This window comes from Gobio gobio (assembly GCF_949357685.1).
Source record: "Gobio gobio genome assembly, chromosome: 1".
Lineage (NCBI taxonomy): Eukaryota > Metazoa > Chordata > Actinopteri > Cypriniformes > Gobionidae > Gobio > Gobio gobio.
The window spans coordinates 86,522,568-86,540,868 of record NC_137097.1 but is presented as its reverse complement, the minus strand read 5'-3'; the positions used below and the strand labels follow the sequence as shown (position 1 = coordinate 86,540,868).

Here is an 18,301-nt window from a genome sequence, read left to right as displayed (position 1 = left end):
GGTTTCTTCCGTTTTCTTCTTCTGTTTCTTACAGGTGGTGTATGAGAGCAGGCCCAACCCTTCCTGCATTCTAGAGGAGAGCAAATTTCCAGATTCTATGGATTTTACTACAGACATATTTTAACTGGTTTTAACCCTTTTTGATATCACAATGTTATAATGAGAATAAAACTGTGATTATTGCCAAAACTAGCGTTGTTTATAATCCAATTATCTGTGAAAAGGCTCCTCCTGCCTTAAATAAGGAGGTGGCGTAGTCAGTTCTATATTTACTACACTACACAAACATAACCTAAAATTGAACAAACCAAAAAAAAATACAACAATAATTGTTATGGCTCACTACTCCAATAAATCAATCTGGAATGAAATTCAAACAAATGATTGTACAAACAATATGTCTTCCATATTTGTACTCGAATATACCTCCCATATTTAAACCTCATTAAACAAACCCTCTACTAAGAATAGATGATATATTTAAACCCATATATATCAAGAGTGGATCCCACCTTCTGTGAAACGTGGCATCTTTGCTATGAGAAGCACAGGTTAAGTAATCTGAAGATACATATTCAAGTATAACCCTGTGCCATTGAAGGGGCTTTATCCAATAACCAGTTCAAAACAATATTTTTTTTTAGCACAGAATGTTGGAAAATTGCAAAGTTATGTTTGTCTACAATAATGTCATCATATATCCCAAGCAACATATGCTTTGGATCACAGCCGACACTAATAAATAAAATAACATTAAGCTCTTGCTCTACCATCATCCAAAACGTCTTAATCTCCCTACAAAACCAAAAGCAATGGATAAGATATCCTTCCTCTGTTTTACATTTCGGGCACATTGGGGAGCAGTAATCTTTAAACTTGTGCCTCAATGCGGGAGAAATGTGAGCTCTGTGCAATATTTTAAATTGCATTGCTTTAACTTTATTACATACACTTAAGGTTCCTGCGTTCTTCCATGCTTCTTCCCATTGATCGTCTGGGATTTGTATATTAAGCATCCTTTCCCATGTCCCTTTCAGGAGGTTTGTATTTGAAGAGCAACAATCCTTAAGGACCTTGTAGAAAGAACTTGTAGCATTGTTCATATGTGAGAAAAGTTGTCTCTCCACAGCTGAGATATCCAGATGTGTGAGCAAAGTAGTGTCTTTTTTCACAAAATCTCTTAACTGTAAATAATGAAAGAAATCCTGTCGTGGGATACTGTACTTGTTGACTAATTGGTCAAATGACATTAAAATGTGACCATCAAATAAATCATGCAATGTAGTAAGACCATTATGTGCCCAGTCTCGAAAATGTGGGTCTACAGTCCCTGAAAGGAAGTCATAGTTATCACAAATAGGAGTAAGTGTCGAGGTGAGTTGGGATCTACCCTCCACGCGTCTAATAAACTGCCATGCCTTGATAGTACCAATTGTGATGGGGTTACTACAGGCTACTTTCAAGGATTTAAACCTTACTAAAGGAAGTTTACTAAGTGAACTTTCAATATCAAACCACACTGTTCTGGACCCTTTATGTATCCAATCAGAGATGAAACATAAATGAACACTCAACTGATATCTCCGAATATCTGGGAGGTCAAGTCCTCCCACCGAAGATGGAAGCATTAGAGTTGAAATTTTAATACATGCTCTTTTTTTGCCCATATAAAGGAACTAAACCAACCATTCAATTTCTTAAGGGTTTTGTGTGTGAAATTTATCGGAAATTCCAATGGGGTAAAGTAATCTTGGGAGAATATTCATATTTACAAGGGAGATCCGACCCAGCCAAGAAATAGGAAGGACCTTTCTAAATCCATTCGAATGCGTTCAAAAAGGGGAAGAAAGTTTGCCCTGTTCATCTGTTCAAAGGAGGGGGTAATATTAATGTCCAAATATATCAGACCCTCAGGAGACCATCTGAATGGAAAGGAGGGTAATGTTTGGGGTATTTGTTTTAAGTCGCCTATAGGCATTGCCACCGACTTATAATAATTAATTCTATATCCTGAAAAGGTACCAAATTTGTTAATTGTATCTGTAAGAGCTGGAGTAGAGGTATCAGGATTCATCATAAAAACCAAAATATCTTCAGCGTACAGGGCAATCTTATGTTGTTTACTTGCTACCATTAACTCACAAATATTAATATTTGTTCTTATAGCTTCTGCCAATGGTTCAATCACCAAGGCAAATAAGAGAGGTGAGAGGGAGCAGCCTTGCCTCGTCCCTCTTCCCACTCTGAATATAGAGGAAAGACAACCATTAGTAAGCACGCCAGAAAGAGTTTCATTATACAGTAGCTTGACCCACGTAATAAATTGTTCACCAAGACCAAATTTATGTAGTGTATGAAATAAGTAGGGCCATTCGATGCGATCGAATGCCTTCTCCGCATCTGAAGAGATTACAAGACCATCTATTGACTGTTGTTCAGAAAACTGTATCACATTCAATAAGCGGCGCATATTATTGACCGAGTTACGTCCTACAATAAAACCTGTTTGGTCATCTTTAATTAGAGCGGGGAGCAGGCCTTCTTATCTTGTTGCTAGGATATTGGAAAGAATCTTTAAATCTACATTCAGCAACGAGATTGCCTCGCTCAGGGACTGTGGTAAACGGCCTTTTCCTAATGAGTCATTGAACATATTTAATAAGGGGTCAACTAATAGGTATCTAAATTCTTTGTAAAACTCACTACTAAGCCCATCTGGGCCAGGTGCTTTCCCAGATTTTAAACTCTTTATGGCCTCTAGAATTTCCTTTTTAGATATAGGGGCATTGAGGAAGGAAATCTGATCTTCTAATAGAGTGGGAAGGTTGAGGGTAGAAAAAACTAATTCTGTGGAGTGTGTTGTATCCCCATCTAATTCTGATTTATATACATTTTCAAACCAGTCTTTAAATATATTATTAATAGATAGACTGTCGAAAAAGCGTTTACCACTCCCATCCACAATGGACAGAATAGATTGAGAATCAGATTTTTTCTTTGTTAAATATGCTAAATATTTCCCCACCTTATCCCCATGTTCATACAGTTTCTGCCTGGCATAACGAATTTTCCCTTCTGCCTGTTTTGTTAAGAGAGACTCCTAAGCAGATCGAAGCGCAGAGATCTCCTTCATCTTAACGGGGGATGGTTTTTTAATGTATAATCTCTCTGCATCCTTAAGCTTAGATTCTAATATCTTTCTCTGTCCGGCTTGTCTACGTCTTTTACTTAGTGTATATGATATAATAAGAGTTTCCCATAATAAGGATGGGTCTTCGGTTGAAGCAGAGTTTATAGACATAAAATAATTAAATTCCTCTGTAAAATATGATATAAAATTATGGTCTTCCAAAATGAAGGGATGAAATCTCCAGCTTCTCGACTGAGTATTTTGGTTCCCAAAGGAATATATTCCACAAAAACTGCTGCATGATCGGATATAGATATATTCCCTATATTGCAGGACATTACATGCTCCAACATATTTTTGGAGAAAAGATATAATCTATCCTAGTATATCAACTATGAACCCTTGAAAAAAAAGTATACCCCTGTTCTGTAGGATGGCAGGTCCTCCAAACATCTACATAATCAAAGTCTTCACAGAGAGCCTTAATAGTTTTAGCTTGTGTTGATAATAATGGTTTAGCTGCTGGGAATTTATCTCTAATGGGGCATAAGTGATAATTAAAGTCTCCCCCAATATATAACCTCTTATCTCCCCAATCTGCTAATTTAGAAAAAGCCACATTCAAAAAATCACCTGGATGACCAGGAGGCCAATAAACCTCCATAAAAGCAAACTCTTCCCCATATAATGACCCCTTTACCATTAGATAGCGCCCTCTTGTGTCCCTTATGACCTCTACCGATTGAAATGGCACACCTTTCTTAATTAAAATAGCTACGCCTCTGCTCCTTGAAGTGAAAGATGAGAAAAAAACCTGACCAACCCCCCCCTGTGACAGTTTAGAATGCTCCTGATAATTTAAATGGGTCTCCTGCAGTAAAGCGATGTGTATTCCCTCCTTTTTTAAATAAGTCAAAACCTTTCTTCTCTTGACAGGTGTATGAATACCATTAACATTCCATGTACAAACATTTAACTTTAACATAAGTATATATTAGATGTAATGCAATACAAATGTACAATTTGAGTGATATGAATGTCAGCCAGACAAGTTGTTGGTGAGCCAAGTCAATAGACAGAGAGCGAATAACTAACAGTGAAAAGAAAAAAAAAAAGAAAAAAACACGAACTCGAACAGGAATTGTTGAACATTAACAGACTTACACACTTTACCTCCCATTGCGTAACGAGAGCGCCAGTGAAGAGGTTCCCTAACGACAAAAGGAAACGACTAACTATCTAATCGAAATGTCAAGCGGTAGTGCCGCCATTAATGCCCGCATAGCTTAATAAACCGAATAATAAAGCTATTGAGTCATCCTGTTTCAAAATCTCAGTGAAGTTCACAATATTTTGGACTCACTCCAGCATGTATCAATTAACGTTATCTGGAAAGCCTGCGATACGAATTGGGCAATTCAAGTGTTACCAACAGATGACAAATCCAATGAGTCCAGAAACACCTTCACAGAACCACAGAAATTTACTTTGAGGAGGGCAGGATAGATCTGTCTGTATTCTGCACCGAGGGACTTTAGGCGTTTCTTGACTTCGTCGAACATCTTACGTTTGCGAAGAACGGAAGCAGAGAAATCCTGAAAGAATATCACCGTGTTATCTCCAATTTTCAGAGGGGAACCTTTGATCCCTATCTCCCGCGCAGCATTTAACACCCGTTGTTTGTCTTGGAAGTTATGAAACCTCACCAAGATAGATCGCGGTCGCTGCGTAGATGAGGGTTTGGGAGCAAGTGAGCGGTGCACTCTGTCTAGCTTTATACGGCCCGCTTTCGAAGCAATGCAAAGAGTTTTAGGAAGCTATGACTCGAAGAACCGCGTAGGGTTGTCTCCTTCCACACCCTCGGGTAGCTCAACGATGCGGATATTCTTCCTTCTCCCCCTGTTTTCATAGCATATATCCTGGGTTCCGCTTCAGTGATCCGCTTTTCATGCCCATCTAGTCAAGTCAAGTCTAGTCAACTTTATTTATATAGCGCTTTTAACAATGCAGATTGTTTCAAAGCAGCTTTACAGTGTTAAACAGCAAAATAATGCAACAGAATTTGATTCAGTTGTATAGCCATTCCGGAGAAAACGGTGATGTCATCAGTTCATTTCAATTATCATACAGTGACAGTGTGGGCTTTAGATCAGTAATTTAGTAGCTGCGATATTGGAACCATTTTTTCATCAATGAGTTTAGAGATATTGGCTGTAATCTCCGCAACCACGTCAGAAAGCGAAGACGCAGGGCTAATGTTTGCACTAGCCGTCAGCTTGATAATCGGCCTCGTCCAGGCAGCTGGTAATCGCCGTTTCTTGCGTGGCATGTTTTCTGACTGTCTCAAAAAGTAATTATTTCTGCTCATAGTGAAAAGTGAAAGACATGAGAGAGTGAAAATTGGGATTACGGGTTGCAATGTTAAGGAATTCAACAAAATGACACTACCGCTTAACTACACACAACCGTCCTTCAAGCCGCCATCTTGAAAACCTTGGAGCACTTTTGATAGAGACTGACCACTGCAGACCGGGAACACCCCACAAGAGCTGCAGTTTTGGAGATGCTCTGACCCAGTCGTCTAGCCATCACAATCTGTAATGTGAATATTAGTGACCTGTTCACAGATTGAGGGGGTGAGCAGGGACAATGTATTCTTTGTTGACCACAAAACTTTATCCCATCTTGAAATATCAGTCTGTGCAATAAAGAAAAGCCATGTTTGTTTTCTTTATTTTGCAAAAGCAAAACATTTAGTTTTTATTGTGACTGTACACAAAACAAAAAATAGAAACTTAACAGATTATAATGATGTATAACACTTGCCTGAATTATAAAAAACGACAGAGTTATTTGAGTCTCTTTGGCACTGATAAGAAAAAAAGAGCAGGCGCGACCGCCGACTCGAGAGGGTTCATATCGGGGCAATCTCAGCTGCTCAAGAGTCTATTACTGGACCAGCTTAAAAGAGGAGGGGAAGAAGGAAGATGGCCGCCATGCCTGAGTCTTCAGCCAAGATGGCCGCCACACCTGGAAATCAGTCCTCACCAGAACCAGAAGGTGACCACTGGCTAATTGACTTTTGGTCAGAATCAATACCAGTCCCTGTCCAGAGCCCAGAGAGGACTTCTAAATTCTACCTTAAAGGTGCAGAGTCTGGATGAAGAAGGCCTACACACCGTTCTTTGTGAAGTGTAAGCTATTATTAATGGTCGCCAATCACCAAAGTATCCACAGACCCACGTAACCTGGAAGCAGTAACACCAAACACAAATCTGTTGCTTTTTATTTATTTATTTATTTTTAAGTGAAGTGAGGCTTGAAGTCAGAATTTGTGCTCTGCATTTAACCCATCCAAGTGCACACACACAGCAGTGAACACACACACACAGCAGTGAACACACACACCCAGAGCAGTGGGCGGTGCCCTGGGAGCAGTTGGAGGTCCGGTGCCTTGCTCAAGTCTCACCTAGGTTGTGGTATTGAGGGTGGAAGAGAGCGCTGGTTATTCATTCCCCCCACAGACAATTCCTGCCGGACCTGAGACTCAAACCCGCAACCTTCAGGTTACAAGTCCAACTCTCTAACCATTAGACAAAAGCAGGCGATAACTATAGGTATGTCTTCTACAAGCAGAAGATAAATTCACTCGTTACCTGACATTTGACTTTCACTATGTATGAACACTTTTTTGGCTTGACTTTTTACAAGATTTCCTTTTTTTTATTCTTTTTGAGAAGAAGGAATTTTCATTTATATGATGTTGTTAATGAATTATTAATTTGATAAATTAATGTATCTAGTAGATATGAAAGTGTTTATGGGGTTTGCTTATGTCATGTGTTCATGGTGGGGTGGTTGATGATGATTACGTAGTAATGTGAATATTAGTGACCTGTTCACAGATTGAGAGCGAGAGGGGGTGAGCAGGGACGATGTATTCTTTTTTGACCACAAAAATGTATCCCATCATGAAATATCAGTCTGTGCAATAAAGAAAAGCCATCAAAAGAACTTTTTGCCTCACCAATATATTATATTCTGTGCACAAATGCATATCATCTCTGTCTTAGTCTCTCAGTGGCTTTAGCAAGAGTAGCCACTATAAGGGTTTTGAGGTAATTTATTTGTTGATATTTTTGTATTTTCATTGTTCTTTTGTGTTTTATCCAATGTTTTAGGGCATTCTATTTTAATGTTTCAATGCAAGTTCACTTTGAATACAAGCTGAGGAAATCCTGTTCCTGTTCCTGTTTGAACACACCCACAGGCGATCATGAACTCCTCCCTCTCACAACACTTACCAGGAGGAGACTGACTTGTTATTTCTCCTTTCTGTCATACCGACTCCCTCTCTCTCATCGATCAGTGGAGAACGAAGGAGTTTGTGAAGTTTGTTTCTGAACAGACAGCAGATCTTTGTGATTCTCATTGTGATTCATGTTTGAAGCCGTCGTTCAGGAAGTGAAAGTAAAGTTCAGATTGCTGGAGCTCAAACAGTGAGAATGGATTCACTGTCTGTAGAAGAGCTTTCTTGTCCCGTGTGCTGTGAAATCTTCAAGGCTCCTGTTGTTTTATCCTGTAGTCACAGTTTCTGTAAAGAGTGTCTTCAACAGTTCTGGAGAACCAAGAGAACTCAGGAGTGTCCCGTCTGCAGGGAAAGATCCTCAAATCAAAATCCTCCAACTAATCTGGCGTTAAAGAACTTGTGTGAGTCGTTCCTGAAGGCGAGAAATGAGAGGCGTTCATCAGGATCTGAGGAGATCTGCAGTTTACACAGTGAGAAACTCAAACTCTTCTGTCTGGAGGACAAACAGCCGGTGTGTTTAGTGTGCTTTACTTCACAACAACACATCAATCATAAATGTAGACCCATCAGTGAAGTGGTTTCATCATATAAGGTAAGACAAATGTCTCTTGTTCCTCATGGAAAGAACAATAATTAGTCATAAACACAGATTTCACATTCATGCACTCAGTATTTCTCATTAAAAAAAAAAAAACAACATAAAACAAAGGTAAACTCAGTAAACATAGAATACAGTTCCCTTCAGTCAATCATGCATTACATCAGTTGAGTTATACAAAACGAGCCAAATGCAAAACAATGCCATGGGTCTGCAGAATTTGCATAGTGCGACTCCGCCCCTCCTTGTGGTATAAAGAGCTGCGTGTGCAATCTGGCATTATGTTTCTGCTGAGGAGCCTTGTGTTCGCTTGCCTTCTGAGCTTTCTCTTCAAGACGAGCAACTCTCCAGAGTGTCTGTGCTATGGTGCAGCGAGTTCTGAATTCCTGTCTGATCTGTGCAGTGATCTGGCACAGCCAAGTCAAGTCAACATTATTTATAGAGCGCTTTTAACAATGCAGGTTGTTTCAGAGCAGCTTCACAGTGTTAAACAGGATAAGAATGCAACAGAATTTTTTTCAGCTGTACAGCCGCTCCGGAGAAAACGGTGATGTCATCAGTTCATTTCAATTATCATACAGTGACAATGTGGGCTGTACAGCCGAATCACATTCTGTTGCATTATTTTCCTGTTTAACACTTGAAGCTGCTTTGAAACAATCTGCATTGTAAAAAGCACTATATAAATAAAGTTGATTGATTGATTGATTGAGGAAGATTATTTAAAAAGCAATCTTTATTGGCTGCAGTGATGGTCCTGCCATATTTGAAGCGAGGGGGCGGCTTTGCAGCCTTAGCTAAATTAAGTGTACATGATACTAAGTGATGAGCTGAGATGTCATCACTCTGCTGCAAATCAACATTTATTCCATGTGACAATATTAGGTCTAAAGTATGATTATGGAGATGAGTGGGTCCTGACACGTGTTGCCTAACTCCAATAGAGTTTATAATGTCTCTAAATGCTAATCCCAATGCGTCTTTGCATCCCATTGCAACCCATGGTTTTGCTGGTTCGTCCCGTGGTGGGCCCAGCGTCTCATTCAGAGCACCCGCCTCCAGTTCAGTTCTGTGCATGAGGAGGTCTCAAAATTGTGGAAGTTCCCGTTAACTTTACACAATTGTTCGACGGCCTCCTCCTCCTTCACTGTTCTCGATGGTGCCGCGGTCAAAGGGTACACTGGAGTCCCCCCAGTGTAACATTCTGTAGCGATGCAGTTATGCTCTCAGAGCGCTTCCACCTGGTGTGGTGACCCAAAGCACCTGCCCAAGGCCTGTAGGTTTTCGTCTACTCCGGTGGCGAAGAGCTACAGAGCTGCGGGGCAGGCTGTGTCCGCCCTGCATGCTATGGTCATCTTGCAGGTCCACCAGGCCAGGGTGCTCAGAAGCATGCAGTGCTGACCCTGCATTAATGCAGGAGCTACATGCAGCAACCGACCTCACTCTACAGGTGTTGAAGGTTACTGCACGCTCTCTCGGTCAGGTGATGTCCACTTGTGTGGTCCGTTTATGTCTCAACCTGGCAGACCATGTTCCTCAACTCCCCTGGCGTGGTCGAGGACTGCCCAACAGTTCTCGGCCACACAGAAGCAGACTGAGGTGATCAAACATATTCTGCCCCGACGGCCAGATGCTGCCTCCACCCAGCCGCTGGCTCAGATGCCTCAGCCTGCTCCCCATCAAGGCGCCCTCCTGCAGGAAGGCCAAGTGGCGCTCCTGAGATGGGCAGCTCGGAGGTGAACACCGGTCTTTCCCAGGAGATGGTAACCCTGGTGGAGGGCCTGGTGAGAATCTTTTGTTTTCCCCTTCCACCGCTGGCCTCACGGCACCCTATACTTGGTTAAAGAAAGATCTGACATTTTCACCTCCGAGTCCCAAGAGGTCGCCATGTAAGCGCAGCTCGAGTTAATTTGAGGGCAAGAGTGTGATTCCACTGAAGTTATTTCATACAATCTTGGGGCATATGGCATATGCTTCATGAGACCGCTTCAGCACTGGCTTCACGATCGAGTCTTGAGATGGGTATGGCAACAGGGCACCCTCCGGGTGCCAGTCACTGGGTCGTGCAGTCAACGAGCTCTCATGACAACAGTCATGTCCTGGGGAATGGAGACTCCATCCCCAGTCGATTTAGCTGATTTGGGAACTGTTCGGCAACACACCGGTAGATCTGTTTGCCTCTCCAGACACTTCGTGAGATTCTATAATCTCTGTGTAGAGCCAGTGTCCTCCCGTGCACTCTCTCCCAGTGGCCAGTAAGTAGGACTGGCTCGGTGTCATCGCTTCCTGTGCCATTCCACTCCATGGACTGGATGTGTGTGCCTTTTTACTCAGGTGAGTTTCTAAGTAAGCCCTGAGTTGCTCCAGCACTGTTGATGCTGACACCAGAGTGCATGCCCGCTCGGTCAGCCCACGTGTTAGGCTAGGTGCCTCCGTGTGCATGATTCCCCCGTTGGGCAACCCCTACATGTGTATTTCCATGGTAAGTCTCCTCCGAGCACGTGTCTTCCCTTAGCAAGACACCTTGCCATCCCTGGGGTTGAAACATTCCACCTGCGGGCTGGATACCCCAGAGTGCTCCATATGCAGCCCATACGTGGGTCATATGTGTATTATTAAGTCCTCCCTGCGGGCAGGGAATAGGTTGCAAATTTCCACGTGGTATATGCTTCCCAGTGTACCTTGGTATTCTGCATTGAGCCTAGCCCTTCATTCATGCTAATCTCACGGCAGGGAGCTCAGGTCAGCGCAGGACGCTGGAAGACTGCCATTGTGGCGAGATTAGATTGGGACCCCCATTCCGTCTGACGTAACGCGGAGTGACTGACTGAAAGAGAACGTCTCGGTTACGTATGAAGGAGGGAACAGAGACATTACGTCCCTGTGCCACAAGCACTGTACCGCTGGTACGGCCGGGGAGCTCATCCTCGGCTCTGAAGCAGATAAACATAATGTAAGATTGCACACTCAGCTCCTTATACACCCATGAGGTGGGGCGGAGTTGCGCTATGCAAATTCCACAGACCCATGGCATTGTTTTGCCATTGACTCATTTTGTAGAACTCGAAGGTGATTGGCTTCTAAGAGAAACCCCCATACCTTCAGTCACTGACATAAAGTCTCCATTCCCTCCTTCAGTGAACGAGGGTTACATACGTAACTGAGACGTTTTCAACTCATATCACCCGTGTGAAAAATGAATCCCCTTCATCAGCGATAACTGCAGCAAATGCTTGAGCTGACTGGAGATCAGTCTTTCACAGCGCTCTGCTGGATCTGACCCACTTCTCTTTGCAGAACTGCTTTAGTTCAGTCACATTGGAGGGTTTTCAAGCATGAACTGCCTGTTTAAGGTCCTGCCACATCATCTCAATCGGGTTCAAGTCAGGACTCCAGAACTTGAGTTGAGCTTTTCTGAGGCGTTCAGAGGTGGATTTACTCTGTGCTTTGAATCATTGTCTTGATGCTTGAGCTTCAGCTGTATTTCTGTTCAATTCTAGGAGGAGCTCAATACAGCACTGAAGTCCTTACAGGAGAAACTTCAACACAATGAAAACATTAAAGGAGAGTTTGAGAAAACAGCTCAACACCTCAAGGTGAGGACACAGAGTCAAGAGTCATTTTCATCACAGCTGTAGGATCTCTATATACAGTTATGATTTGATATATTTCAGCTGATTATTTCTGTAAATGACGAGCAGCGTCTGCTTCTGGAGCCGTTATATGTCGGGTATCGGAGTTTCTCTCTGATATGAATGATGCGAAGTGTTGATGTGTGTGCATGGATATGATTGAAGTGAATGTGATGTGATTTCAGGCTCAAGCTGAGCACACAGAGCGTCAGATTAAACAGCAGTTTGAGAAGCTTCATCAGTTTCTCAGAGATGAAGAAGAAGCTACAATCACTGCACTGAGGGAGGAAGAGGAGCAGAAGAAGCAGATGATGAAGGAGAAGCTGGAGGAGATGAACACACACATCTCAGCTCTTTCACACACAATCAAAGACATGGAGGAGATGATGAGAGCCAGTGACGTCTGCTTTCTGAAGGTCTGATTTCAGATCATTGGTTGATCATTGGTTCATTGATTGAGTTCTTGATGATAAATGGTGTGTTTGTTCTGCAGGAGTTTCCAGTCTCAAAGGAAAGGTGAGTGATCTGCTCCTGTCTCTGGTCTCTCTGGTTCTGATCCAAAGCCACTGCAGTTCTGACTCCTGAATGTTCTTCCAGAGTCCAGAGCTCACAGCCGGATCCACAGATGGCTTCTGGAGCTTTGATTCATGTGCCACGGTACTTGGGCAACCTGCCGTTCAGAGTCTGGAAGAAGATGCAGGACATCGTCCAACACAGTGAGTCTGACTGCAGACACACACACACACACACACACACACACACACACACACACACACACACACACACACACACACACACACACACACACACACACACACACACACACACACACACACTGGAAATGATGGATGGGTGGAGAGTTAAAGGTTCTTCATGACACAAACTGATAGACAGATCAGAGACAGATCTCATTGATTTATTGTTATTTTACCTTTTTCTCAGTTTCTCTGGATGGGATACAGATGAATCACATGTTTATGTTTGTAGTTGATGGCGTTAAAACGAGTGTGAAACTAATAACAGCACTGACAGAGATCAGAGGAAATGTGTTTGATCAACAGGATCATAATTCATAATAATCTGAGTGTGTTCAGTCTTGATGATGATATGAAGATCAGAATAAAAGCATCTGTTGATTGTGTCTCATCAGCTCCTGTGATTCTGGATCCAAACACGGCTCATCAATGGCTCGACCTGTCTGATGATCTGACCAGTGTGAGATGGAGCAGGAGTGATCAACCTCTTCCTGATAATCCAGAGAGATTTGACTCCCATTCCTGTGTTCTGGGTTCAGAGGGTTTTAACTCAGGAACACACAGCTGGGATGTGGAGGTTAAAAAGGCTTATTACTGGACTGTTGGAGTAACTACAGCATCAAAGCAGAGGAAGGGAGGACGTTTCCTCAACACTGATGATGTCTGGTTTGTGGATTATGATGGTGACCTGTATGAGAATAGACTGGATGAGGTTGCACTGTATTCTGGTGGTTCTGGTGTTCGTGTTTATCAGCATCTTGATCGTGTGAGAGTGTGTGTGGACTATGACAGAGGAACGGTGTCATTCTCTGATCCTGTAACTAACACACATCTATACACATTCACAACCTCCTTCACTCACACACTCTTTCCATTCTTCTGTAATTACAGTCCCGTCTCTCTGAGGATCTTAGCGGTCAATAGTCAGTAAACGTCACTCCTGTAGGTCTGGATCTTCCTGCTTTCATCAGTTTCCAATATTTAATCCATATCTCATGAGTGAGAGTTGATCTGAATATCAGTCCGGTGGCTGTGATTGGCCCATGATGATCACATGACTGATATCCAGCACTACAGCCACACCCCTTCACTTTAAAAACTGTTTTATGTCTTGTCATGAATAGTATACACTGAGAATATATCAGTGAGCTTTGAGATAATTATAGGCCGACCCACAGGATATGCCCAGCCTGTCATGACATATATATATCTGTTAAATATGCTCTCACTGCAAAATTAAGATGCACATTATATTAAAGGTGTGATGTCCCTTTCCTAATCAGGGTTATTTGTTTGCTTTCAAATTATAAATACATTAAATATTTGATGTAACCCGTGTGTTTTAAAGAAACTCTGCACATGTATTTTATCTTATTTGGAGAAAACTGTGATGTTTGGATGCAGTACATACACGCACACACACAGGATTATATATGTATGATTGAATTACAAGATGACAGGATGGACCAGCTCATGACGGGGTGGATATATTCATCAGAATATGACAATGAAACGTTTATTCTTCCAAAGCAATTGTTTATATTTTTATGATTATGGTCATGATTATGATCTGTTTGTTTTGGTTTTCATCTGTCACATGTCTTCCTTTGTTCTGTTCCCGCCACAATCTGTCACCATGGACACTGATCATCATCCTCATCATCATCCTCATCATCATCCTCATCATCGCTCCTGATGTGTTTTGTTCAGTGTCCGGTATTGTCTGTGTGATGTGTCATTGTTTCTGTATCTTATTAATAAAACTTGTATTTACTGATAGTATTAGTCTGTTCTGTAATAATAATAATAATAATAATAATAATAATAATATGTTTATTTCGTATAGCTCCTTTCAAGAACCCAAGGTCGCTTCACAATGGAGTACAAAAGTACAATCAATTTACAATAAAAAAAGACAGTCAGCCTGTTCATTATATCAAATAAACAAGCAGGTGTACAACAAACAACTCCAGATAGACGACAACAACAAAGTTATAGAATCAAAGAGAACAGTAACTAGTCATGTAGCATAACATGAAGTGTGAGATCTCTTGAAGGCAGAGGAGGTGAGAGTAAGATCATTAATTACTGAGCAGAGAAAATAGATGAGTTTTTAGTTGGGACTTAAAAGTCTGGAGAGTAGGTGCGTTACGGATAGTCAAGGGCAGCTTATTCCATAATTTAGGGCCAAAAACACTAAAAGCCCTTCCTGATCTGAGACTAAGAGCCATCTGATGATCTGACCTAGTGGCAACACATAAATGAGAAATAAAAGAGGACCAAGTACAGAACCTTGAGGTACATCATGAGTGATAGTAACGGTACTGGATCGATCTTTACCTATCCTAACAAACTGCTGTCTATCTGATCGATACGAGGTCAACCACTGAAGAGCAGCACCAGTGATGCCCATTGCAGATAGTCGTGAAAGGAGCGAGGAGTGGCACACAGTGTCAAAGGCTGCACTGAGATCGAGCAGAACTAGGATACTGTGTGCACCAAGACTTGAGGATCTTTGCGAGGAAAAGCAGGCTCAGGTCTCACATTAACATCACCTACCTGCAAGCTTCTGTAAAAACACACAACTGCAATGATCCAGCTTTGGGGGGGGCCCAGCTTGCAAAAGGTCGAGAACCCCTGATCTAGAGGTTTACTAAGAACAGCATTAGAATGGGCTGAGAGTTCTGTAATATTAGTGATACTACAAGACTGTGCACGAGGCCGCTGTACTCCAGGGTTATCAATCTCTTCCACCCAACACAATGCTTCCTGTCGGGCATCCAAAAAACTCAAAGTAGGATCTAGTCTAACATGACGACGTAGTTCAGGAGGAAGCATGCCATCACTCACAAATTCTATAAACTGGTCTCGTAAAATAGTGTCTGGGTTAGCAAAACATGCTGGATCTTTACGTTTAATCATGTCCATGAGGGACATAAGAGCATGAGAATACTCTCTCAATGATTCACCTTCTAGTTGTCGTCGCTGGAAAAATGGCTTCTGGAGATTAATATAAGACTGAGAACACCCATAAACACCAGTTAGTATATTAAAGATCTTCTCAGGGTCATCTCATTCAGATACGGGACGGAACATAACCTCGGTCCTAGCTTCACCATCCAGTAGATCAAAAATGGCCAAAGCCTGCTCAGAACGTAACATTGGGCGCATGGACAGATGATGTCGGGCCTCCTCAACCCAATCTTCTACTGTCAAAGAGTCTTGGGATAATTTACCAGAAAATCTAGGGCACTTGCATTCTCGTGATACATAAACATAACGTTCTACGGTTCCCACAGGATTTGATATAGGAGAACTACTCATAGTACTAGCACCAGCAGACGGAGGCTGTTGTTCCCCGATAGGGAGAACACCCGTGGGGACAGAGGATGAACTCTGACTTGCCTCTGATCTAAGCTTTGCATTTTCTACCTGGAGCTGTTGCACTAATTCAGTAAGTGCCCTAAACTGAGCTGTCATATCCTCATCTGCCATTCTATAGGGGAAAAAGGATAAAAAACAGAAAAACAGAGACACTCAGAACAGAGCAATTGAAGAAAAGAAAAAAAACTCTAGGAGGCGCTGTTATCTTCAGGCTTGACCTCGATGACTGGAATACTTGACCACTGCTTTCCCACCTTACAATACACACAAACAAAGAAAACACTACACAATAATATATGCCCAGACAGTCGTAAACAAAGAAAAACAAATAATAGCAATAAAGCCTTTAAGAAATCCTGCCGACTATACAGCAAATGTAATGGGTCTAAGTAATGTTTATTTGTTTTAAACTGCTCTTGACTACGCCACTCCAATTTTATTTGGGTAGGAGATCCCGGATCACTTAAAGCAGGTTCTCAACCTTTTTTCAGTGATGTACCCCATGTGAAATATTTTTTCAGCCAAGTACCCCCTTACCAGCGCAAAGAAAAAAAAAATACTTAAAACAGAGCACTGTGCCATCAGTGTCTGATTTATTCAACTTTGGAACAGATAAACACATACAAAATTAAAACATTTAAAAAAAAAAAACTATTTTGAACATTTTAAATGATAATAATCCATGACTAAATTTATTACAAATATTTATCATCACTAAAATGTAGTGATTCAAACAAATGTAGTGAAAACAGTGCATATAACCATTTAAAACTCCATGAATGTGCAAAACACTGCTCATTTGTAGTGGTCTCAATTGAACTATTTGAAAATAAAAAGATATAACTAAAAAAGAAAGAAATAATTAACTAAATTAAGATAAATAAAGATTTGTGCACAAAAATAATTATCAACATAAATTGTCCTATTTTGGTATCATAGCTGTTCCAGAGTTTCGGAGCTAAATAGGAAAACGATCGACCGCCTGCAGTTGATTTGGATATTCTCGGTATGATCAACTGGCCAGAGTTTAGAGACCGCAGTAGACGTGATGGAGTATAATATGTTAAGAGCTCGCTCAAGTATTGGGGAGCTAAACCATTTAGTGCTTTGTAAGTAATAAGCAAGATTTTAAAATGTATGCAATGTTTAATAGGCAGCCAGTGCAGTGTTGACAGAACTGGGCTAATATGGTCATACTTCCTGGTTCTAGTAAGAACTCGAGCTGCTGCGTTTTGGACCAGCTGGAGTTTATTTATTAAGCGAGCAGGGCAACCACCCAGTAGAGCATTACAATAATCTAACCTTGAGGTCATGAACGCATGAACTAACTGTTCAGCACTTTGCATTGAGAGCATGTGCCGTAATTTTGATATATTTTTAAATTGGTAGAATGCAGTTTTACAGATGCTAGAAACGTGGCTTTCAAACGAAAGATTGGTATCAAAGAGCACACCCAGGTTCTTCACTGACGACGAGGACTTGACAGAGCAGCCATCAAGTGTTAGACAGTATTCTAGGTTACTACTTGTGGAGCTTTTTTGTTCAGTTTTCTAAAAATTCAGTTTTTTCTGAATTGAGTTGCAGGAAATTACCAGTCATCCAATGTTTTATATCAGCTCTGCATTCCATTAATCTTGTGAATTGGTAAGTTTCTTCAGGGCGTGAAGAAATATAGAGCTGAGTATCGTCAGCATAACAATGAAAACTAACGCCATGCTTCCTAATGATATCTCCCAGTGGTAGCATGTACAGGGTGAAGAGTAGCGGTCCTAGCACTGAGCCTTGCGGTACTCCATACTGAACTTGCGATCGGTGTGACATCTACAAACATGCTACAAACTGATAACGGTCACATAGGTATGATTTAAACCATGATAAAGCAATTCCACTAATGCCTAATAATATCCAACTTAAAAGTTTTCGGTACATATCCTAATGACAAAGATGAATTAATGATATTAAGAAGAGGATCTATGACCTCTGGTGGCATCTCTTTTAATAGCCTAGTCGGTACAGAATCGAGCATAAATTTTGTTCATTTTGATGATTTAACGAGTTTAGCCAATTCTTCTTCTCCTATAGCAGTGAATGAGTGTAATTTTTCCTCAGTGACACTACAATGCTCTGTCTGATGTGATACTGTAGTAGACGGCTGCATGGTTAAAATTTTCTTCCTAATATTATCAATCTTACATGTGAAGAAGTTCATAAAGTCATTACTGCTGTGCTGTTTACAATCATCAGAAGTTGAAGCTTTATTTTTGGTTAATTTAGCCACTGTATTGAATAAATACCTTGGGTTGTGTTTGTTTTCTTCCAAGAGAGTTGAGAAATAAGCAGATCTAGCAGTTTTTACGGCCTTTCTGTATGTGATCATGTGCTCTTTCCACGAATTACGAAATACCTCTAATTTTGTTTTCTTCCAGCTGCGCTCCATTTTTCTGGCTGCTGTTTTAAGGGCCCGAGTGTGCTCGTTGTACCACGGCGTTGGAC

The 18,301-nt window shown here is 41.4% G+C and overlaps 2 protein-coding genes across 3 annotated transcripts in view; one reads left to right on the top strand and one right to left on the bottom strand.

Annotated features, from left to right (window-relative positions):
- The window catches only part of LOC307132212 (nuclear factor 7, brain-like), a 222,040-nt gene that overhangs the window by 78,842 nt on the left and 124,897 nt on the right, over nt 1–18,301 (bottom strand). The gene's annotated exons all lie outside the window — the stretch shown is intronic.
- LOC307132191 (E3 ubiquitin-protein ligase TRIM35-like) lies at nt 7,417–14,202 on the top strand. 2 transcript variants are annotated; one of them, XR_013817262.1, is made up of 7 exons: nt 7,418–8,031; nt 11,538–11,633; nt 11,855–12,085; nt 12,163–12,185; nt 12,267–12,385; nt 12,820–13,683; nt 13,806–13,950. XR_013817262.1 is itself a non-coding variant. In XM_079826358.1 (6 exons), the coding sequence occupies exons 1-6, from the start codon at nt 7,636–7,638 to the stop codon at nt 13,353–13,355; spliced, it is 1,401 nt and encodes a 466-aa protein (XP_079682484.1). In that variant the 5' UTR covers nt 7,417–7,635; the 3' UTR covers nt 13,356–14,202. The 2 variants fall into 2 exon arrangements, 1 of the variants encoding a protein (XP_079682484.1); XM_079826358.1 differs by having other exon boundaries at nt 7,417–8,031; nt 12,820–14,202.